Source organism: Triturus cristatus, chromosome 3_1 (genome assembly GCF_964204655.1).
Source record: "Triturus cristatus chromosome 3_1, aTriCri1.1, whole genome shotgun sequence".
In the NCBI taxonomy this organism is placed as follows: Eukaryota; Metazoa; Chordata; class Amphibia; order Caudata; family Salamandridae; genus Triturus; species Triturus cristatus.
The window spans coordinates 490,390,841-490,414,983 of record NC_140583.1 but is presented as its reverse complement, the minus strand read 5'-3'; the positions used below and the strand labels follow the sequence as shown (position 1 = coordinate 490,414,983).

The 24,143-nt window shown below is 45.6% G+C and overlaps 1 protein-coding gene across 17 annotated transcripts in view; it reads left to right on the top strand.

Moving 5' to 3' along the window:
* PPIP5K1 (diphosphoinositol pentakisphosphate kinase 1) overlaps window positions 1-24,143 on the top strand; it is a 1,768,598-nt gene that overhangs the window by 902,372 nt on the left and 842,083 nt on the right. For all 17 annotated transcript variants that reach the window (XM_085644342.1, XM_085644333.1, XM_085644343.1 and 14 more), the window contains one exon: window positions 1,407-1,516. In XM_085644342.1, coding sequence (XP_085500468.1) covers window positions 1,407-1,516 — 110 coding nt within the window. The remainder of the gene's footprint in view (window positions 1-1,406; window positions 1,517-24,143) is intronic.

Sequence of the window (24,143 nt, the reverse complement as noted above, 5' to 3'; positions counted from 1 at the left end):
TATTTAGTATTCCCCATTGTTCTTCCATAGACAAGAATATTTGTTCAGAGGAAAGGGAACTATCCTTTTTACAACCGCAAAAGAGGAATACCACCAGCTATGGTCAAAATTAAAATGGGGTGTTAAAAAGAATTTGTAAGAGAATGCTGAAAAGAAATTTCTCAACCCTAACACCCCCACCCCCCCCGACTAAAGTCAACTCAACTTTAATTTTCATTCACGCCGCACCTGCATGGAGACAATTAACAGAAGTCCCATCTGGCTAAAACAAAATTACTTTATACCAGTTGGTGCTAGTAGGGATATTTTCAACACAGACACCAAAATATCAGTTTAGAATGAGAGGACTTGTCGAAGGGCCAAATTTCTTTCTTTCTTCAAAATGAAACAGTCCTACCTAGGGACGCCAAGAGCATTAGACCCGTGTTTAAAATAAGTTCATAAAAATTGTGAAATTAAAAATGGTGACCCTTAAATTATAGAAAAATACATTTGTGTGTTGTAGGGATTCATAATGTTGACTTGCTAATTAAAGTAAATCGGAAACCCAGGCTTATAATAAGTTCAGGACCAAAAGACTCCGGTCGGCTCCTGAATCTTAACAAAGTGCATTGGAGTTGAAACTTCTCATCCACATAGGCAAGATATCTAGTGTCTACTTGTATCTGGACGATTGGCCTGTCAGAACACCGTCAAAGCAGTTGATACTTGAAGACCTAAATGTGGGCTTTGACATTAATTCATACATATACTCTCTGGTTAAACATGATTATATTTCTATGAGAAACCTTTAGTAATCTGAATGGCTGTCAATAACCCATGAAAGGCCAGATTAGTTTGCTCCATTGGGTAATTTATCTCACAGTGCAGAACTTTGAGATCCATCTAGGTCTGATTTCTTCTATCTTTCTATCATCAAAATTAGATTTCTACAGGAGTCTGGTGTATGAACAGATTTAAACAACAGGAGAATGGCTAGATCGGATTATAGGAACTTCTTCTAGCTCAGGCATTAAGATAGTGTGTACATGTAGTATCTCAATATTTCCACAGGTATGGCTTTTCCTCTGGACATGGAGTTTTTTCTGCATTGACCGGCCACTGCTTGATACCATATCACATACATTTGCCCCAAATCTTTTAAGAAATCACTTTCTTTAAAAATGGATCTGAATTACATAAACCTGGAATTCTAATCACTTTTATGTCAGCTTACCATAATGCAGTTACGGGGTTGGTTTCCACATCGCAGTGAGTTAGGGTTGATACCTACATGTAGATAATTTTTGTGTGCAGAGAAGTGGATTTCTCTTAGTACGTCTACTGAACGCATGCAAAATGTTGAATTTTAACTAAGCACATACAAAATGTTGAATTTTAACTGAGATTTTTTGTATACTAAATAGGAAGTGCTGGACATTGCTCGCTTGCTCTTGTCAGAGCTGGGAGTGCATAATGACTGTGAAATAGAAGAAAGGAAATCCAAACTGGAGCAGCTCAAAACGGTTCTGGAAATGTAAGTACACCAGTCCAAGTGTGTTTTTTTAACTGCATGTGCACTTTCATCTTACAAAGCCTACATCTTCAGGGAAAAGCCACGTTTTTTAATTTAAGACATACATAAGCAATCAGTGAAGCCCTCCGAGCACTCCTCTCCAAAGCCAGAATCATACACCCAGAGTTCCATGCATAAGCAGTGTTCAGTACCTGAAACTTATACTCATTAGATGACTTGGGTCCTGGTGACCTATGTAAACCTCAAAACCAGTCCTAAAGGGATGCTCGAACAGCCAGCATTGCTACAAGGTCATACTAGTAATGGCAGACTACATATTGTATGAATGCCAGTAACATAATATAACGTAATATAAACAATAAACGTAAGCCTTTCCATGTACTACTTTAATTTCAACCTTAAGGTCCAAAGTTTTGCAATACACACATTTTGCATCCTCCGTAGATTCATCCATATTACCCCATACCAACATGAGGCTGATTGGTTGACAATGGACCACAATTGTATCCCAGCATGTAAATCTATATGATGCCTGCTCCTTACATAACACCTGCTCATTACCGCTCTCTACAGTGATGACCACGCCCCCTGATTGTAAATTAATTGCTGCCAATAACCTAGAAAGCCCTTTTCCACGATAAGAGCAGGTTATTCTTTCACGTTGGTATCCCCCACTAGCAACCACTACACTCCCTTCCCATAAAAGCTGATTTTTCTTGACCACATTAAATATCACTGTTTGCCCTGGTTCCAAATTATGTATCACTCCTTGTCACCTTACGATTGATATCTGATGAGATGATTAATACTTTATACATGCCAATAACTGATATGGTATAATAGCTGATGTAACTATAAATGTAAATAAGGTTATACATTTTGGATCTTAGTGTCCTCTCCCACTCATGGACACTCAAGTCCACTTTAAGTGTGTGGGTGCCAACCTTTTACCAGGAACTCGTGTGGCCTTTTTGTTTTAGGATGCTCACCTGGTTAAGTACAATTAAAGATAAATTATACTGCATAATGTTGACAAGAAGCTTTTAACATGTTCAGCTCCTGGAAGTGTGGTTATTAACAATGTGTACTTATTAGTTGTTATCTGTCTTTGACCACAAACACAGCTGCCAGTGTCCTTTGCTTTAAAAGTGAATCTGATGAATATCATCTATGATTTCCCTACTAAAACATTTCTGATGTTTCTGATGTGTCATTGATTCTGAAAGGATAATACTGTTTGAGACAAAAACTCTGGTCTATATATGATTCCTTGTATGCACAGTTCAACTTTTCTGGTCGATTGCCATACTTTTGAGAGTTTTTGATTGTGGGTTGATCTTCATTCTGTGAGGAACACATGGAAGAGAGAACTTACTTTGAGGAGTATTTAATGTATATCTGAAATGTTTTATCAGAAGTGCATTCCATAAGGAAACATGTTCTTTTTAAATGTCTAGCTGTCTTATTTCAAGCTTGGATGGCAGTACGCAAGCCCTTCAGTAGTTATAGAACTTTGTGTTGACAGGGTTCATTTTGACAAAATTGTTCCCACCAACATGTCAGGAACACTTCAGTATCAACTTCAGTGCAGGCTTGCTGCCATATAGAAGTGCTGTCCTATCCGAGAACTTCATTTCTCTTTGTTTAACTTATTATCTCACGCTCTTGTGCAGACAGCTTGAGGATGGGCCCTTCTTCGTCACTGCAGCCATAGTATGAAATTCACTTCCTGCTTAGCTTTGGTTATTTCACTCTTCCCTATTTCTCAAATGACTTTAAAGCTGTCTCTTTACTAATGACATTCCTGTGTAATGTTTTTGCTCTGAGCTCTTGATTGTGAGGCTAAACCTACCGGTGAGATTACCACCAGGTCAGTTTATCCAGGTCTGAGCATGGAGGCGGGGTCAAAGGTGTGGCTAAAAACAAAATATTCTGTACGTTTTTTTTAGATCTTTCACAGTCAGGTAGCTACATATAAAATAACGGGCAGCTTAAATGAAAAATAAAAACAAAAAAAGGTTGTTACTCACTGAGACATGCATTATAGTACATTTTGAAACCTCACTTAGTTAATACAGAGAGTCACAGAATTAAATCTTGGTTGGTGCAGTGGAGGATAGGGATTTGTGCATTTTTAGTGCTACGCAGTCACAGCCTGTGATAGAAAGCACTGTGAATATGTAAGTGATTGTTTTAAACTTGCATTACATGCAGTATAAGATAGACTGCTACAAAATGTGCAAACCGTTTTACGATAAAATGGTGCTTCCATAATATACATTCTAGTAATACCCAGACTGAACGTAATGGAAGTTATTTTACATTACTGTCCCTTCAACTCCTCCTCAGGGATAGTAAGCGCTATGTACATACAGTTACAATCTGATAGACCCGTCTAGCCAAAGATTCATTATCTTAAAATTATCCCCAGGTGCCAGACTGGATCCGGAAACTTTTCTTCAGCAGTACATCTGCACGTCGGTAGAGGGCATCGAGCGACTCCATAACGACGTCATCCACCGGATGTGACATCAGCAGAGTCCATATAAGCCCTCCCCCGACAAGCTGACGTCAGTTTCTTCTATTCCATGTGGATTCGGAGAGCAGTGCCTCTGGCCATTTTTGACCTATCTCGACGTTGTTGACGAAACAGTGTGCTTTTTCTGGATATTTTGAGGTCCTGTAGACAACGATGTCGACCCTACACCCTCATTCTATTTGCATGTGGTGTCTGGGCCTGCACCCTAACTCCGGACGGTGCTGTTCATGTCCTCAGCTTCGGTTGTCAGTGTTACAGAAGCACTGCATGATACTGTTAGCGGTGTGGTGGTCGAAGGTCCCTCATCAGACGAGGTCCTCACTCTGAGTACTGCTTGAGGACCAGTTCCTGAAGTTCTCGTCCTCGCTGTTGGCTGGTAAGTCACGCCTTAGGCAGTTGGCCCGCTCCCTTTCCGGAATTTACCAGGTATGCGCAGTGTCCCTGACACGCCTCCTATTCCTCCGATTTGTGGGTCGGAGCAAGAATCTGTCTCGCGCCTTCTGGTGTTTCCCAATGCCAAGGTGACTCTTGCTCAGAATGAGGGAATACTATCTCTCCCTTCATGCCATTTTTGGTTGTCACCCTTCCTCTGCTGCACGTCTCGGCCCCAATAAGGTTGGTGAAGTCTTGACTGTTTCCAAACCAGAGTGACCTCCCTTGTGTCACTGAGGCCTTCTGAATCCGTGATCGAACCTTAATTGGCTCCAGTGCACAGCCTTTGGGGTTCCCACCTGTGACGCCAGTGTTGGATCCGCCGGTGCCACCATCGATGTCAATAGCGCCGATCGCCCCTACTTTGTCTCACCTCTCCGACGCAGACGTGTCGCCTCTTCGACGGCGGGAGTGGTGTCAGTGGAACAGTTCTTATCAAGCTACCTTCCTCTGCTTTTAGAGGAGCCACCTGCTATTTTCCCCTTGTGACACAGGTATTTTGGTGATATCTGTGATGACATAACTGACATTCCTCAGCCTCCTCTAGAGTTTCATTGGGTGTCTGACCTCGGTGAGGCTAGTAGCCTTGATTCTTCCCCATCCTCGGGGCCGTTTTCTCCTCCTAGCCTTGCTTCAAAGGCTAGCTTGGCTTTTGCTGAACTTTTTACAGAGCGTTGTTTTGGTTCTGGGGCTGCAGCTTCCTCTGTGGAGGTGGCCATTGATCACCTACTTGGGGTGCTTCACCGGGGCCAGATGAGGATTGAACATGTGATCCCCTTCAGTGTATCCCTCTTTGATATTCTTTTGGGCACTTGGGCTAAACCAGTTTTGAGGGCTTCCATGGATCGGTGTATTGCTCACAGGCACCATCCTGCCCCTGGAGACCCTCTCTGCGTTTTCCGACAGCCTACACAACGCAGCTTTGTGGTTCAGGCTGTTACAGCCTCCCCCGGCATCAGCGGCGTGCCTGGCGTCCCTCCAGACAGAGGCTAAAAGTCTAGATGCTCTTGTACGATATCTCTTTTCTGCCACCAGCTCCGCTTTGCCGTCTCTTAACACCGCATGTGTTTTGGGCCATTTATCTCGCGTGTTGTGGAATTCAGTCTCTCGCACCTTCTTCCTCCGTCCCTGGTGACACTTGGGACTCTCTTTCTCAGCTGGTCCCGGATGGCAGTCAGGCGGCTAAATTGCTGATTCATTGTGGCATGGATACCACAGATTCTTTCAGACGAGCCATGGAACTCTCGCTAGCTTTTCGCCAGTGTGCCTGGCTGCACATCTCTGACTTCTCTAAGGCTGTTCAGTCTGCCTTGAAGGACATGCCTTTCGATGGTCAATATAATTTTGTCTCTCAAGCTGACTTCACTTTAGGCCATTTTCGGGATAGGAGATGAGTGAAATCTTAATCCCTGTTTGCTATACCGTCCTCTTCTTCCCCCGTACTCAGTCTGGCCAGGGATGGTCTCCTTGATTTTCTTTCTGTGTGAGCAGTTATAGGGTGATGCCTGTTGGTTTCTTCCTTTCACTTGTCACCTCTGAGTAGAATCAGGATTGGAGCTCCTGCCCCAGCAGGTATTTTCCTTTCCTGCTGTCTTTATCTGTCGATGACAGATTGCGATCTCTGGTTGCTTTTTTTTTTTTTTAGAAGCATCTTGTTTCTTGGCCATGTTGTGTTTCTACACCGGTGGCTTCACAGTGTTCTTTTGCTTTTTTCCTCAAGTTCTCGTTGGGGTATTTTCATGAAATTGTGTGGATGCAAAGCTACCTTGCTCCCTGTCTTAAAGGGTACTTTGTCTGTATGCCTTGCACCTATTCCTCCATTTGTTCCTTAGGGGGGGTGTAGGAGAGTGGCATCGACTGCATAGTTGCCTCCAACTTGTTGCTGATGTTTTGACTATTTATGACACTAGCCAGGCTGTGGCCCTGCTATCCAGGACCCCAGCCTATCTGCTTCTTCTCTAAACTGATGTGAGTACCCTAGGTACCTTCCGATTGGATACTGAGGACACCCTACCAGCCCCTTGTAGATGGTACCCTAGGTACCCAGGGCATGGGTCCCTCAGAGGCCTACCAGGGGCTGCAGCACTTATTGTGCCACCCCTGGGACAGCCATACCAAATGACACCACCAGACCACTACTGTAGTCTGGGTAAGGTGGTGCTTGCACTCCTTACAGGGATATAGGTATCCTGTATCCCACTTAATACAACACATATATCCTCATAGGTCACCCCTAGAGCAGGCCTTGCTAATCCTACAAGGCAGGGTGCTGAGATATGTGTGAGGGAGGACCCCTACCTGAGTAGGGCCCCTCTGCAACCTTCGTAAAATCATTGCTGGTTTGTTTGTAGTGTAGCCATACCATATACTCTTAACCGCATTATAAGTATATCGCGATAGTGTGATAACTTGAGAATGGCTACACAGAACCATATCGTGTTTGGTGTCAAACATTTAGGAATCATACCCCCAATCCAGCCATGGGACTGAGGGCATGATTCCCCCATGCTAGAGGGGCAATAAGGGAAAAGCGGCAGAATTTAGACACCAATTTAAAAGTGCACACGTAGTACAAAATGGATGCTACCCGCCACCCACACGACTCTGGCTGTCTGTTGCTGGGCACAACTCCAGCCACGGCAGCTGGACAATAGGGATCCTGTTGCAGGGAGGTGTTCCCACCTCCCCAGACAGACTATGTGCATTGGAACTGAGTGGGTGCACCATAGGATGCCTTTCAGAGTTGCACGTAGGCTTCTCCAGTGCCTACATTCTGCATACACCGCCTGGAACCGGTTCAGGGGCATCCTGTCCCCTGCCCTGGCGGGAAACGCACAAAGGGGAGAGGGTGTAGCCACCCTTTCCCGCCTGACCTCTCATTGGTGGGCTCTGATCTGGACACTCCCCTAATCTTTGGATAAAGGTGAATACGGGGTCCCCAGAGCCTCAGATTATTCTTGAACTTCACAGACTTGAACTTCGACTTGCTGCCGCACAGCTACCTGAAGAAATCTCCCTTGGGGTAAAAGAGTTACCCCCCTGCTTGGCAGGCACCTGAAACACTGCAAGTGACCCGGTTGGCACCTCGCTGCTCCTACGGACATCGACGACTCTTTCCTACCTTGAGGTGGGTTTCCAAGCATCCCAGAGGCCAGTGAGTGTGCACAGCAAAGCTCAGCACCGGGGACACCGTGGGTGCCGAGATCCCCAGGACACCGGCCACCTCTTGCATTGCACCCGACCCCGACGAGTGGGGAAGTTGTGCTTTGGCCCATTTTTGAGCCAACCTCTCAGCAGCATCTGTGCCAAAGATCGACGCCCTAGCCCGCTCCGGCGACCCGTGAGCGCATCTTTACGCACGCCAAATTGCTGCCTCCTGTGGTCCCTTGTCTCTTGACTTGTGGGCCCTAGCGGAGGTCACTCTACGATTCCAAGAGTTCCCCTGGTTGCTCCAGGCCTGCTCTTCAGTCTCCTCGCTGGAGACCTCGCTCAGACCTAGTAGGTCTGCACCAGTAGCAGTTTTGTGTTTCTTGCGTGGGTTGCGGTTGCCAAGGCTTAGTGGATCCAATCCGGACACTAACACCGCAGCGACCCTCATCTTTCGTGGGACAGTCGCCCTCCAGAAGCTGGCCTTCCTTAACGCCTCCTGGACCTCGTGGCTGACGATCCAAGCTACGCCTCTTCCACCTGGAAGCACCCAACATTGAATGGCTCCTTCTCTTGAGCCCCCTGGTCACTGTGCCGTGACCCAGACTCTGTCCCCTCTGCTTTCAGGTCCTTATCTACAAGATCTAAATTTTCATTCTTTACGACAACGCTTCTTGCTAGCAGCAGTTCTTCACGTTTTGCCATTGAAAATCAGCCCGCGACCCGACATCGAAAACGGGGCAGGTAACAGTGGTACCTTGGTACTCTCGTGGGTGTGGGCTCTTCAAAAGCTTAACTCTAAAGTATTGAACTTGAACTCCTGCTAGAAGTGTTTTTAAACTTGTAAAATTCAACCGCGACATTCTCCATAGGCTTTAATAGAGATCCCGACAGTAGCTTTAGCCACTGCACGCGTCTCCCGTGGGTCCCCTTCCTCACTACCTTGGGTGGTTTCACAAGGGGCCGGCGACCCTAAATGCCCTAGGCATTGTCTGTAGAATTGTTGTGGTTCTTATACCACTTTTTTTATATGGTTTGGTCCCCCCCTGGGACCCTGTGATTCCAGTGCTATTTATTGTAACTATCAATGCTTGTTTGAATTGTATCTTCACCTCTAGCCTCATAAAGAGACTAGTGGGGTTATTCCTAGAATAAATACATATATTTTATATATATACCTGTGTGGACTACTCTTTCATTTGGTTATTCAAGAGGTTATCTATGGTAAAACAATAAGCTTAACACTCCTTCAAGACTTAGCCTGAAGGCTGCTCTCCACAGCTACCACTAGGATAGCTTTCTTTAAAGGTTGTCTTTAACCTATCACCATAAGAGTCGAATTGGACTGGTACAAGGTGTCCCCTATAACTAGAGGACAGCATATGCCAGGCCAACTTCTCACATTGGTGTGCAGCGGTGGGATTCAAGCTTCCCATTGTTTTACCAGATAACAAATTGAATTTCTAAAGTGTAAGCCACTTGGTACTAAAGGTACATATACATTTAAGCTTAGAATACAATAAGTTCTACTAAACTTAGGAGTTGTGTGTCGAGGGCTTAGCACACCTTGACTACAACTCAAGAAAGGGTTCAGTAGGCCACACCTAGTGTAGGTAGATACACCAGTACCACTACACCAGAAATGTCTTCAGGTTCAGGAGCCTATAAGGCCCTGGAAGGACCCTCAAGGGTTCCAGTCAACAAGTATGACAACCTCTCTTTTGCAGAGCTTAGGGAGATGTGCACTACTAGGCAACTGAAGACAAACAAGGGTGCCAACACTCAACGTCTCAGGGAAATCCTGCTCGCAGACTTCAAGCAGATTCTAGTGTCTGAAGGGGTAGACAGGTTGGGTGGGCATCCTGCTGAAGAGGGCACCCAAGAGGTGGACTCTGATGAGGACCAGGAAGAGGAAGTTGAACTTGACCTGGATGAATCAGTCCATTCACAACATGGAGGTGATGGCCCAAGAGGCACTCCCTCCATCCCTAATGGGAGAGTGGTGGATCCAAACAGAAGGAACAGATCCCCCTCAGAGGGGTCTAACCATTCTGAGAGATCCAAAAGGACCTCTGCCTCTTCTCAGAGAAGAGAATCCTCCCAGGAGAGGAAATGCAGACTGATTCTCTGGCCCTCACCTGGATGGTGTTTCTTCTTTTCTCTCCTCAGACGCTAGCCTTTCTTGCGCTGGCTCTCGCTATGCACGGGCAAAACGGGATTCTGCCCCTTCTCTTCTCTGCTTTCTTAAGTCCCTTGTGGATGTGCCGTGTCCGTATCTTGGTGCGCGTGGCCTACTTTGCCGAACCTTTGTCTGCTATGCCTCTGCATGGCCTGCTTTAATCTGCTTCTGCCCGGTGCAAAGCTACTATTACTTTTTGACTTGGTTGATGTTGTATTGTTGGATTCATTTCCCTCACACCTCTGATGTCAACCCCAGTATTGGCACTGATCTGGCTACTCTTCAGATGTGTCTTATTCCCCTTTTGGGGTTTATAGCCATTTTTTCATCTTTTGTCTCTTCTTGAAAATGGATTCCATGCCATCCTACTCTGGATTGGTTCGTACGGAGGTTAGTGATCCTGGGGGATTCTTTTCCGGGGAGTTTTTCCCCTCTTCTCGTGGCGAGCATGCACACGAGGGCTGCAAGATTAAGGCTTCTATATTGAAAAGGGCCTCCTTCGACCCAGGCGACTGAAGAGACGTGTTTCGGCTGATCCAGCAGTATATGTGTGTGTGTGTGTATATGTATATATATATTCACTGAAAAAACCATAGGTTTCACACACGTTATAGTTAGGAATTAGCATTTAAAAAACCTTGCAAATTCACTTAAAAAACCATAGGTTTCACACATGTTATAGTTAGGTGGATATTTCACTCGTAAAAAACCAATGAAATTCCCCCGTTATAGTTAGTTCAGATAACTATAACTCGCGCGCCCGCAATCCACTGCTGATGACGTCACATATTACATCACTCATGACATGGTCAGTGGCATCACTCATGACATCATTGATGACATCATCCTTGTGATAGAGTGACTTGCCTATAACTTTGACGTCGTTTGACTGAAATTTTCATGAAATTTTCCCCCAGAAAAGTGTCAAAGTAGGTTCTGTGTGTCATGGAAAGTTTTGGAGTGATCCGTGCAGTGGGGACCAGAAAAAGTGTGCGTTTGCAATGTTAATTCCGCTTTGTCGCACGTACAGCCTGAACTGCTGGATGGAATTACACCAAATTTGGCAGAAAGGTAGATGGTGTTATGCAGATTGTGCTTTTTGTTATTTGGTGCAAATCCATCCAGGAGTTTTAGCCAAAATGTATACATATATCTCTGGCCACGGATATTTCGCTGTGGTTTCGCAATGAATCACAAATGCGCGTTCCAATGGGAATGCTCCAATTGGCTGGACGCAACCTGAACAGAAAGTTGAGGCCGCCATTTTATTTTCAGGGAACGTTCCCGAGGCTGAATATTTTTGTGAAAGCTTACCAGGGCCTATGTTCTTTCCCTAAACCTGCATTAAAAACAAAACCCAATTGGCATCTCTGGCCGCAGGTCAGCCCCCTGGTAAATGGCACTACAGGTACACAGGGCACTGTGACCAGGGAAGATCTCTAAGGGCTGCAGCACCTATTGTGCCACCCTTAGAGGCCCTGTACCATTACACCAACACACTGCTTTTGCAGGCTGCGTGTCTTGGTGCAGAACAAAGTGAAGAGTCGTCATGGCACAAATCCCTGTGTGCCATGCCTACAACTCACTGCCCTGGCATAGATCAGTCACCACTCTAGGTGGGTGCCCTATACCAGTGGTGAGGGTACAGGTGCTTAGACACTGTAAGTGCAGTGCTGCCATTAAGAGTATATGGTGCTGGAAGATTGTCATTACAAACTCCACAGCACCATAATGGCTGCACTGAAATCTGAGAAGTTTTGTATTAAACTTCTCCGCACATTAAACTCACACTGATGCCAGTGTGGGATTTAATGAAAAATGCACACAAAGAGCACCTTAGAGATGCCCCCTGAAAAACGACCTACCACTAGGCCGAGTGGCTGCTTTCAGCTGCCACCACCAGACATGTTTCTAGACCCCTGGGTCGAGAGCCTGCTGCTCTCAGGGGCCTGAAACAATGCACATCCTGGGACGAGGTGCCAAGCCTCCTCCCCCAGGATGGGCAAAGTCCATGAAAGGGAAGCTTCAAAGGCTTGCTGCCTTTGTGAGCTTCCCCAGGCCACTTGCTCCTTTCAGCAACTGGTACAGACTGGTTCTGACCCCCACTTTGGGGGGAAATACTGGTGGTAAAAACAAGTGAGGAAGAGAGGTGTGCCCACCTCTGCCAACTCCACCCCTCAGGTGGGGGAGGCGAGGTGAAGCACAACTCTCAGTCCCTGCCATCTTGCAGATGGGGGGACCCAGCCAACCAGGAAAAGGTTTATGCCCCCCTCCCACTGGAGGTTGGCATAACAGGGGGTTTTCCCACCCCAGGGAAGGGACCCATTGGCCCCAACCTTTTACTTACCTGTAACACACCTAAATCTAGTATTTAGGGGCACTCCTGAACCATGCTTCCTCAGACAAGAACCTGCAAGAAGAAAAGAAGAAGGACCGAACAGCCGTGCCCAAGCTAACAAGAGGAGAACGCCCACTGACTTGGACCCAGGCCTACTGGCCTGTCCCCACCTCGAACCTGCTCCAGCAAAATCCCGGTGTGTCCTGCAGCCAGCAACCTCGACAAACCCGGAGGACCTGCCTGCCTTCAATCCCAAAGACTCTGTCTCGCGTGAACACCGGATTTGTTCAAACAACAGACTCCAGTTCTGCAGGGATCCGCAGGTCTGCACCTGACGCCCACTGCCCAAGTTCGAGTGGCCCAACACCAAGAGGAGGTCCCCCGGTGATCCTGACCCGAGATCCGGTGACCCCTGACCTGCCTCAAGCCTCCAGCCGATGCCTGCAGGCTCAAACCGGAAGGTCCCCCCAACCGCGACCAGGAGCTGGTAAGAATATCCGACCCTAAAAGGCACCCCTGCACCTGACTCCGCACGGCCTTGGGTGTCCCAACCGACAGTGACTAACCAACCCCCAACATGCCAACTTACCTCTCCAAGTGGTGGTCGCACCCAGAAGACCTTCGTCCCCGAGCCTGGAGTGCTTTTGCAAACCGGACACTCCCCATTGAAATACTACAGGGCTTCCGACGCCAAAACAGCACTCTGCACCCGGCCGCCCCAGTGCCGCTGAGGGTAAGCCCCCAGTTGCCCTGAGCTGAAGTTGAGGAGCTTTGCTCCCACAACCCAGTGCCCTGCTCGTCAGCAGCCACCAACCAGAGGTCCCCTATCCCCCATTCGATAACATTGGGCCTCAGCACTCTGCACTAGGCTGCCCTAGTGCTGCTGAGGGTGTAACCACACTGCATCCTTGACCCTGGGGGACACCCGAGTCTTACCCCAGAACACCATCTCCCACAACAAAGTCCTAACCTTTTAACCGATAACACTATTTTCCACCATAAGATAACATTGATTGTTTATCTATGAAAAGATTCTTAAGTGTGGAGTTGGAAAACCTAAATAAATTCTTTAAAATTGTACTAACAAAAGCGATTTCACTTACCTGCTTACAGGAAATATCCCAGTGTAGAATCCAGGTATACTACACTGTGTAAGAAAATTAATCTCAAAAGTAACTTACCTGTAATTTTACTAAAAATCCTATACAGAGTATATGTACTGTATTCTGAAAAGCATTGCATTATCAGTAACACTCCTGTGATCAAAGTACATTTACAATTGCAATTCAAACTGTGTTACAACTGTATATTTACTGCAAAGTATTTATCACTTACCTGTGCCAGGCTTGCTTGGTTCTAGGAAATAAAATAACTAAAAGAATATTTTTATACAAAAACAATTGGTCTGAAGTTCTTTCTTTGAGTGTGTGAATTCATTTGCTGACGTAGTGTGTACAACAAATGCTTAACAATGTCCTCTGATAAAGCCTTACTGCTTGACCACACTACCCTAAATAGAGAGTGAGGCGCTATCTACTTTACCTCTGCCTACCTTTTGGGTTCCACTGGACTCCGTGCACACTATACCTCACTTTGGTATAGTATATACAGAGCCAGCTTCCTACATAAGGGGTCACAAATTATGTGTCCAAAATCTTTTTCTTTCTTTTTTAATCGAGTGCAATATTCGTGATGACGTCAAGTCTGCCAGCGCAGCCCCCATACCAATGCGGGGACATCGCAAATATAGCAAAGTCATCGCGAGTATTAGTGGAAACAAACAAAAATAAATATATATATATATATTTTTACACACTCGACGGTCACTTTCACAGACTTGTGTATCTTCTCATATATCCACTCATACACACACTCACATACCCATTCAGCTACTTATGCACCCACTTACAGACTCAATCGGAGAGTGACGCACCCATGTACAGACCCACGCAGAGACTCATGCACCTACTTAGAGACTCAGTCAGAGACTTGTGTACAGTCTCATACCCACTTGGAGACTCTTGCACCCACTCAAAGACCCACCTAGGCACTCATGCACCCACTCACAAACTCACTCACATACGTACTCACAGATCCACCGAGACACTTATACACCGACTCACAGATCCACTGAGACACTGATACACCCACTCATACACCCATACCGTCACTCCCACACTCAGTCACAAACCCTCTCAGAAATTTATGGACTCAGTCAGCCACTCAGAAACTCACACACCCACTCACAGACTCACTCAGATGTATGCACACCCACCCACTCACCCAGTGGAGGTTCTTGAATCAACTTACAGACCCACCCAGACACTCACCCTCCCAGTCACAGACCCACTCATGCATGCACCCATTAACTCACTCACTCAGAGATTTATGCTCTCACTCACATACCCATTGAGACACTTGTACACCCACTCACAGATCCACTCAGACACTCACACACCCATACAATCACACAGCCATTCATAGACCCACTTAGAGACTATTGCAGCCAGTCAGTTATACACTCAGAGACTCCTGTACATACTCACACTTAAAGACTCATGCACCCAGTGACAGAACCATCTGACACTAAGACACTCACGCTGCCAGTCATAGACCCACTGAGAGACTCATGCACTCACTCACAGATCCACTCATATACTCATGCACCCACTCAGACACCCACTTAGACACTCATGTATCCACTCACAGATCCAGTCAGACAGTCATATACTTACTTACAAATGCACAAAGGCACTCATGCACCTACTCACAGATTGAGTGAGAGACATACGCAACCAATCACAGACCCATTGTGATACTGATGCACTGAGGCAGTCATGCCTTTCGATACAGAAGTATTGACAGACTGATGCACAGATGCTCTCAAATATGTATACAGTGAATGAGAGACTTAGTGATACAGTGATGCATGCAGTCATAGATTACACTGAAAAAGTTATGCACTGTGTTAGAGAGCTATTAAGAGAGTTGTACATGCTAATATACAGTCATTTAGTTAGAAATGTGTTTATTGGGTTGGTTAAAATCCATTATGCAGTTATAAGTTTTAATGTGGTGGTGGCTATTGAATGTCTGCACTTGTTTTGTCATTTCGTGACATATTCGCGGTGATCACAGCTACCAATATCATCGCGATGCCTGGCGTCATAGCGAAAAAAGAAAATCGGTTTAAATAGATGTTTTTATACAAACGCTCTACAAAAATAGGAGTTTAAACAGTACAGTAACAAACCCCTAGTGTCTAAATTACTGTAAAATGTGTGCATATATCTGTTTTGCACCACCTAAAGGCGCAATCGCCGTGGTTACCTGAGTCATCCCGACACTCGGTATAATCGCGAAAACAGTAAGTAGGGTTTAAACAGTTTCTTTAAAAAATTACTAGAAAAATATGTGTACAACTGTTTTTGAAGCAGTGATGGGCTTAGTAATGTATGTATTGTAATAGAATACATTTTTGAAGTAAAAATCTTTTAATGTGGTGGTGGTCATTGAATGTCTGCTTTTGTATTGCGATTTCGCGGCGTGAGCGAGATCATCGCGAGTTCATTGCAAATTTCAAAGATTAAAAAAAGAATATTATTTGACAAGAAAATGAAAAAAATGTTGGCCTCTTGGATGGCTCTGACATGAGCCTTTGTGTTGAGAGTATGTATAAGACAGCTGCAGATCAGAGTAGTGTCAAACATCAATTGAAATATCTGTATATATGTGTTTTAGAGTTTCTGAAAAACATGTGATTTTCGCGACTACCGATGTCGGCGCGATGCCTGGCGTCCCTGCAAAAAACGGAAAATAGTCTTTGTAGACTATTTTTCTGGAAAGTCACTACAAAATATGAGTTTGAAAAGTACACTAATAAAGCTCTACTGTTAAATATAATGTAGAATGTGTCTATATATATATATAAATTCAGTGGAAAAACCATAGGTTTCACACATGTTATAGTTAGCTGGAAATTTTACTGATAAAAAACCAATGAAATTCCCCCGTTCTTTTTAGTGCAGGCAACTATAACTCACGCGACCGCAATCCTCTGCTGATGACATATGTGTCTTTCTGAAAAAAAAATATTTGTAATATATGTATAGCTAAAATTTAATGGAAGAAGACATGGGCAAATAAGTGTCTAAATACAGTATTAGCATCAGCAGAGGATTGCGGTCGCGTGAGTTATAGTTGCCTGCACTAACTAGAACGGGGGAATTTCATTGGTTTTTTATCAGTAAAATTTCCAGCTAACTATAACATGTGTGAAACCTATGGTTTTTTCACTGAATTTGCAAGGTTTTTTAAATGCTAATTCCTAACTATAACGTGTGTGAAACCTATGGTTTTTTCAGTGAATTTGTACGGTTTTTTAAATGCTAAGTTACTTTACGCCATTCGTGGCGTGCGCGCCCACTTAACGCAGTTCGTTCCGTGTGCGCACCGTGCGCGCACAGTGAGCACGCGCACCGCGTGCCCACGTTACGCTAGATGGGCCATGTACGCACGATGCGCTTCGCGCACCGTGCGCACATGGAGGACATATGATGCACTTTGTTGTGAAAGGTAATATTTTAATTTTTCACATCTGTAATATGCCATGCACAAATGGTGGCCTTCGGGCACAATTTGCACACGGGGTGGGGAGAGTATGGATAATTTTTGCGCTTCGTTGTGAAAGGTAATATTTTAATTTTTCACATCTGTAATATGCTATGCACAAATGGTGCCCTTCGGGCACCCTTGGCACATGGGGTGGGGAGAGTATGGATAATTTTTTTTTTTTTAAATTAATTTTTACCGTACGAGTACGGTAAGCGTAATCGGCGAAATTATCGAAAAAATTAAAATTCCGTTTTTGGCCTTGTGGGGTCTTTGAGGACTCCGTCAACATGGCTGGGTGCTTAGGAACTGTCTAAACAGCCCCTTTACATGTTTTTGGCCTTTGTTTTTTAAGCCCCTCTCAGACTGCGAGAGAGAAAATGGCGGCCGCCGCTTCCTGGTTTCGACCGATTCGAATGTTTACTAAGATCTAACAGCCAATCAGAATCGCGCTTGCGCACGTCACCGTACGCGTACGGTAAGCGCACCGTAAGCGCACCGTAAGCTGGCTCAGATATATATATTGATTTAAAGGCTATTTTCTCAGAATCTACTGAACAGATTTACACCAAACCTACAAAAGGCACTTCCTTGACCTGAGGACTACCTCTCTGCCAAATTTCAAGTAATTCTGTTCAGCCGTTCGGGCTGTAGCTTGGACTAAAGGTCCTATGGAAAAATGCATGGGGAAAACGCGTTTTGGGACCCCCCTTTTATCTCAGCCCCCGCTCGACGAATCCCCCCGAGACTTTCAGGGTAGGAGCGGAGCGTAGCGCCCCATTAGTTTTGAATATTTCGCGAGGATTCGTCGACCGGCGCCAAAGTTATTCCAAATAGAATGTTGCGGTTTTCCTATGGAAACAGGGTCCTAACTATAACTACCTACTGGCGACCGCCAGTAGGTAATATATATATGTTCTACACTTTGTACAAACCACGCACTCTTTGCGACTACTGACGGCACCACGATGTTGTCAGTAGTCGTGATTATAATTTTTTTTGTAAAAGTGGATTTCTCCTAAATTGATCATAGAAATAAAAGTAAAAACAATATCTTACAAAATATTTAGACTTAAACGTTATTTAAAAAATGTCTAAGTGTATTTTTCAGTATGTGAAATACATTTGCTGGTCACAGATTCTCCACAGTAAATGCGACAATGTTGTCCCGATTCAAACAATTCTTAAAAATAAAACCAGTTATCAATGTGCTTTCTGATAAACACATAGCAAATCAAAAAATGAAGGGTATATAATATAAATATAATATACATTATCCAGTTTTAGAAAGAAAATACAAAAATATTAGAGGCTCACTTAAAAACAATTGACGTTACAATTAAGATATAGAGTTAAAAAAAACCTTTAGAAAATCACTGAAAAAACCAAAGGTTACAGGGAAGTTATAGTTGGGAATTAGCATTTAAAAAAATCTTAGAAATTTACTGAAAAAATCAAAGGTTACTAGGGGGTTATAGTTAGGAAATAGAATTAAAAAAAACCTTAGAAATTCATTGAAAAAAACCAAAGGTTAGAAGGACGTTATAGTTAGGCTGATATTTCACTCGTACAAAACCAGAGAAATTCAGCAGCTAAGTTAGCTGAGCTAACTATAACTTGCACCCCCGCAGTGTACTGCTTATGACCTCACATATTACATCACTCATGACCTGGTCAGTGACATCACGCTACGAAGTCGGCCAACACCCTCAACGGACGCCCAGAGGTACTGCTGTAGAAAAGTTTCTGGATCCAGTCTGGCGCCTGGGGGTAATTCTAAGGTAAGGAACCTGTGGCTGGAGATTGTCTCTGCCAGATAAGGCGTTACCGGAGGTAAGTAACTTATTCATTAAAAGCACACACTTTACAGCTCAGTTGTTAACTCTTAGCACTACCACTCAAACAGAATATCTTTGTCATCACAAAGCTTCTAGTGATTCGATCAATTAAAGCCAGTACCAGCTCCCAAGCATCCTACACATTTGCCTATTACCCCTTACATTTGCAGACTAACTTGTAACGCACATTTGCATTTCTTTCAGGCAAGTAGGCACCCTGACAGGAAAACTTGTTTAGCTGTCTACCCTGCTTCGGTTTCACAGCACAGGACACTACCTGACTGACACTCCAGCTGAAGCATTTTCGGAATCAACTGTCCGGGGAAATGAAGAGTGGACATTTTGGATTACAGGCAGAAGTTAGACTGGGGAATGTGCATCCCCCCTTCCCATGATTCCTTGGCCCCCTTGGCGGTACCGTCTCACAGGTTGAATACCTCTGCTTTAGGCAGTTCCCCCGGGCCCCACTCACTCCTAGTGATAGTGGTTAGTCCCCATTCACAATACGCAACATCCAGGGTAAGCTCCACTACTAGTCCGTATCTCAGGAGCCTACTCCGACTCTACTTTATGCAGCAATACACAAATCTGTCTTGGGGGATTTATCATCCTCCTGTTTCACCATGCAGGCTTGGGACACCCAAAATGGAACCCATAGTCTGCCATCTATTGTGCAATCCGCAGGCACACATACGACCTGCACATCTAGTTATCATGGCCGCACTATACAGCACTACATACTTTATGTACAGTACCACTCACAGGCACACAATCACCCAGCACATGCATTCAGCATGCACGCACTGCAACGCTCTACAATCTTCAGGCATTGTACCATTCACAGGCACACACAAAACCAGCACATGCATTCTGCATGCATGCACTGTGCAATACTGCATTTATCCCTGTATTGTACCCTTCCCAGGCACACATACACTCAGAGCAGATAACCCACTTCTGCGCTGCATTGCACAGAAATCCACATCAACCTGATATAGGACAAGGGATGGGTTAAAGCACACAGCAGTGGAACGTTGAATGAGCGAGCCTGTAGGCCTTACTCCAGTGACACAGGTTAAAGCATTTTAAATGCAATAGGTCTCGCATTTGTGGGAGTTTGAGCTGTTGGCATTATGAATGATTATGCCTTTTATTTGTGTTTACAAAACCTGCAAGCTGTGCGTAAACACTACTTGCGAGACCTTTGTGGCACCTGCTCTAGTGTGTGGGGAAGAGATGGACAGGGCAGAGTACAGTTATGCGAGGACACACGAAAGATGGTCAGCTTGCAAACAAGAGAGATCCAGTGAGGGGAGGAAGACAGAAAGAAGAGACACCCAGCAAGCGACAATCTGAAGATACATAAGAGACAGCCAAAATGAAGGTATGCAAGAGGCAGATAGTGAGAGAGGGAGCAGGACTCGGAGAGCATGAGAGTAATTGACAAACACCGAGGGCAAGTGAGAGGCCGGTAGGGTGAGGGGGGGAAAGAGACCGACAGGGCAGAGTACAGTCATGAGAGGACAAGTGACTGTCAGCATGCAAGCAAGAGAGATCCAGTGTGAGGGGAGAAAGACAAAAAGAAGGGAAAATCAGCAAGAATTAAAGCAAGAAACCATCTGAAGGTACATAAGAGACAGCCGGAGTGAGGGTATGCGAGAGACGGCTAGTAAGAGTGGGAAAATGACCAGGACACTGAGAGTAACTGAAAGGCACCGAGGGCAAGGAAGGGACAGGTAGTGTGAGGGGGAACAGGCCGACAGCAGGATGGAATTGAGAGTGCAATCAAAACAGAGACGGACAATTTTGCAAGAAGAGACAGCCAGCAAGAGCAGATGCAAGAGTCAGCCATGATTGCTGCACCAGGCCACAGGAAGGCCCAAGAACAGGTGGGAGGGGCCAGAGTGAAAAGGGGAGGGAGCTAAAGCTCACCTGAAAGTTTCCAAAGGTTTTGCTAGAGAAGGGGAAGGGATGCAGAAAGGGACTCAGGTAGGGAGGGGAGGGGGAATGACTAATGGGGAGGGGTGCCTGATCGCGAGTCCTGGGATAACAGAAAAGAGAGAGAGAGAGAGACGAACTGGGGCAGACCCTGGTTCAGAAGTTGTGGGGGTGGTTGGGGACTGTGTGGGATGGTGTGCGGGGGAGGGAGGGGTGTGAAGACGTAGGCGACGCCTGAGGGCACAGACTCTGAAAGACACTTTAGAGGGGCGAGGAAGAGACGGATGCCCAGGAGCACACTTGTGTGCTGGGTGACTCCACGTGTCACTGTTCATGCAATACGGTGGAATGTGTGACTCCAGGTCAGGAAGAAATTAGCAGTTAAGTGTGCAAGTCGGTCGTGTGTGGATGATGGGTCTAACAGCAACCGCGACTATATCCCCCGCCCCCACCCACTGGAGGAGCAGTGAACAGAGGCCTGCTGGAATGACGCAGGCTATGCCAAGCTGTGTTATGTCTAGTAACCACCTTTAGAGGGGCCACAGGTGACACAATCGCTGGGAGTAGAGAGAATTGGTGGGGGGGAGATACACACAGAGCAAGGGTGAAAACAAGCTCCACCTCAGATGTACGACCCCCATTTTTCACAATGCCAACTGCAAACAAGTGCATGGTATTGTTTGAGACTTCAGGATTTAGCATGCATCGAAATACCTGTATTTTCCAGCCCCTCTGGGTCAGCCGGTGCCCGGACCACAGCACCATGGGGTGCAGTGCTTTGTTAAAGTGAGGCGCCACCACTTACTTTTGCTTTCTCTCGTAGAGCATCGAGGGCGGAAAGTGACGAGCTGGAGAAAGGACGGGAGGTGGCAGAACTAATGGGGTGGGAGGTTAACAATTGAAGGTGTGTGCAGAGCGTGGAGGGCCGAAAGGAACTAACGGAGCAGGAGGTGTTGTAATAATGTAACATATTTTTTTTTAAATTATGTTATGACCAGAAACTAACAGAGACTAACATGAGCGCAGATGTTCCAGCCAAACAGATACAATGCATGGAGAGGAGCGCTGTCGGAGCAAAGGGTGCGTCCTGTTGCAGCAGCCGCCAGTGGGTGCGCTGCTGCTCGCTCCCGCGGCAATACTTCATGGGAGTGAACTTTTGAAAAAAGATGGGACATACACCCACCATTAGCCATTTGCAAGCTACAATTTTTTTTTTTTTTTTTTTTTAAGCTACAATTTTTAAACCACACTCACAAAAGCCAATCCAAAGCTTGGGAGGACCCTACAAAGTAAATACAACAGATTGCCTGACAGCACAAGCTCTGTCTAGGCTCGACCTAAAAGGACCTGCTCACTCATACTGAGCATTACACAGTATGCTGCCACCACCGCACTCATGCTGCTTAGCTCCTGGTGAAGGCAGTAGCCTTCCACCACTGAGAGGGTAGTGCTTTGAGCACCTCACCCAGGCCAAAAAGACTGCAACCTGTGAGACAGGCCTATGTCATGGCACATGCACAATCCATGTTTGCCTATGAGAATAAAAGTCAGCATTAAGCATTCAGAGATCAGTACAGTTGGGGCACTCGAGGCAGGGGGGACGTCCATCCATGCGGATGACTATTCCTTCCCAGGAGTCACCATATTCTTGTTAACATACTGATTTATGATGAGAGAAAAACTATTTATCTTCTTGGAGTCAAACTTGTGTCCCACAGTCTGTAGACAGATCTCTTCACCTAATATATTCATTCACTCAGATATCTTACTTTTGACTACTGTATCATCAACAGCCGTTTTTCTATTTTATTACATTAATTTTAAGGAGAGATTGCATTTGGAAAAAACACCACTTTGTATAAAGTTGTCTTGGTTGAATCCCACTATGCTCTTAGATATCGCATTCCAAGTAGAAATGGACCAAGAGATACAAGAATTCTTTCAGCGAAATCTAGGCTTGGTTGAATTCGTGACAACGGTGTGGGAGGCGTTCAAAGTCACGATCCGAGGGGCTTAGTACTGCAAAGGGAGGGGGAGTACTTAGAGACTTGCCACGGACACTCACCCAACTAGAGACCGAACTCCAACGCATTGAAGCAGACATATCACGATCACTGTCTCTGCAGAAATTCATCGGACTTAGGGACAAGATAACTGATTACTGCGAGGAAGCAGACAGGTAGTGCCAATTTAGAGGGAAGTATTTCAGGGCCCAACGCTATGGGGAGGGTGAGAGCCCAGGGAAAGCACTAGCCGAAACCATATGGACACCCAGGTTTTCGAGTTACGTGCTAAAGGTACAGACACCAGAAGATGACAGTGCGAAAAAGACATCAGATATTCTTCAAACATTCTAAACCTTTTATACCACGCGATATATGTCACACAGACAGCACCCGTTATCCTTACAGCAACACCTAGAGCCGATCGCCCTGGGGTGGCTGGGGAATTCGCAGAGAGAGTTCCTCTCTGCGGATTTCAAACTAGATGAAATAAGTACTGCCATAATGCAGCTCCTCTCTGGCAGGGACACTGGGCCTGACGGCCTGCCTGCAGAATTTTACAAAACGTACAAAGAGCACCTAGCGCCAATACTCAAACAAGTGTATGAAGAAGCTGTGGAATTGAGGGAGCTGCCACTATCCATGAGAGAGGCTACCATAATCTCCATACTCAAACCTGGGAAGCCAGCAGATAAATGTGATTCATATAGACCTCTCTCTATGATCAACTGCGATGTTAAAATATTGCCTAAAATTATTGCGAACCGGCTTAGTCTCCTCATGCAGGTGCTAGTGCTGCCCGACCAGGCAGGTTTTGTGCCAGGACGCGCTACCTCTCATAACCTGCGCACCTTATTCGCAGCAATGCAGGACATAGACCCTGACCTACAGGCAGTAGCAGAGTTCCTCGACGCTACCAAGGTTTTCGCCTCGGTGGAGTAAGACTACCTGTTTACTATACTGGGGCAAATGGGAATGCCGGAATGCTTCCTGGCCTGGATATGGCTGCTAAATACACGGCTACGCGCAAGGGTCATAATAAATTATGCTAGCTCACCCTGGATTGAGATCACGAAGGAACCCGACAGGGATGCCCGCTGTCGTCGCTATTATTCGCCCTCGCTGTCGAACCCCTAGCGGCTAGACTCTGGCAGCTACATCGTGAGTGGGCCCTGGAATACCTGACTCGGTATGTATTAGTCTCGCTATATGCGGATGAGATTACGCTATACAACCAGCCTTAATCCTATTTTGCGGGAGTTCATAGCGTTTGGTGAACTATCCGGGAATTAAAATAAATTGGACATAGTCTCAGATGTTTCAGCTAACTGATGCTGTACGCCCCTATCCTCTGGATTACCTCCAGAACACAAACTCTGCCCATGTAGTATCATGCTCCACAGACAGCAGCTGGTTTACATGTGGGGACCGCTAGAGAACATTGGGAGCGAGAGATAGGGGAGCCACCGGACGCAAAGAAGTGGCAATACTGCTGCGACCAGACTGGCAAGATATCGGCCAATAGCTGTCTGAGAATCATACACTTTAAATATCTCCAAAGACTCTACTGCACCCCTGTAAGACTATTTAAGTTTCAATTAC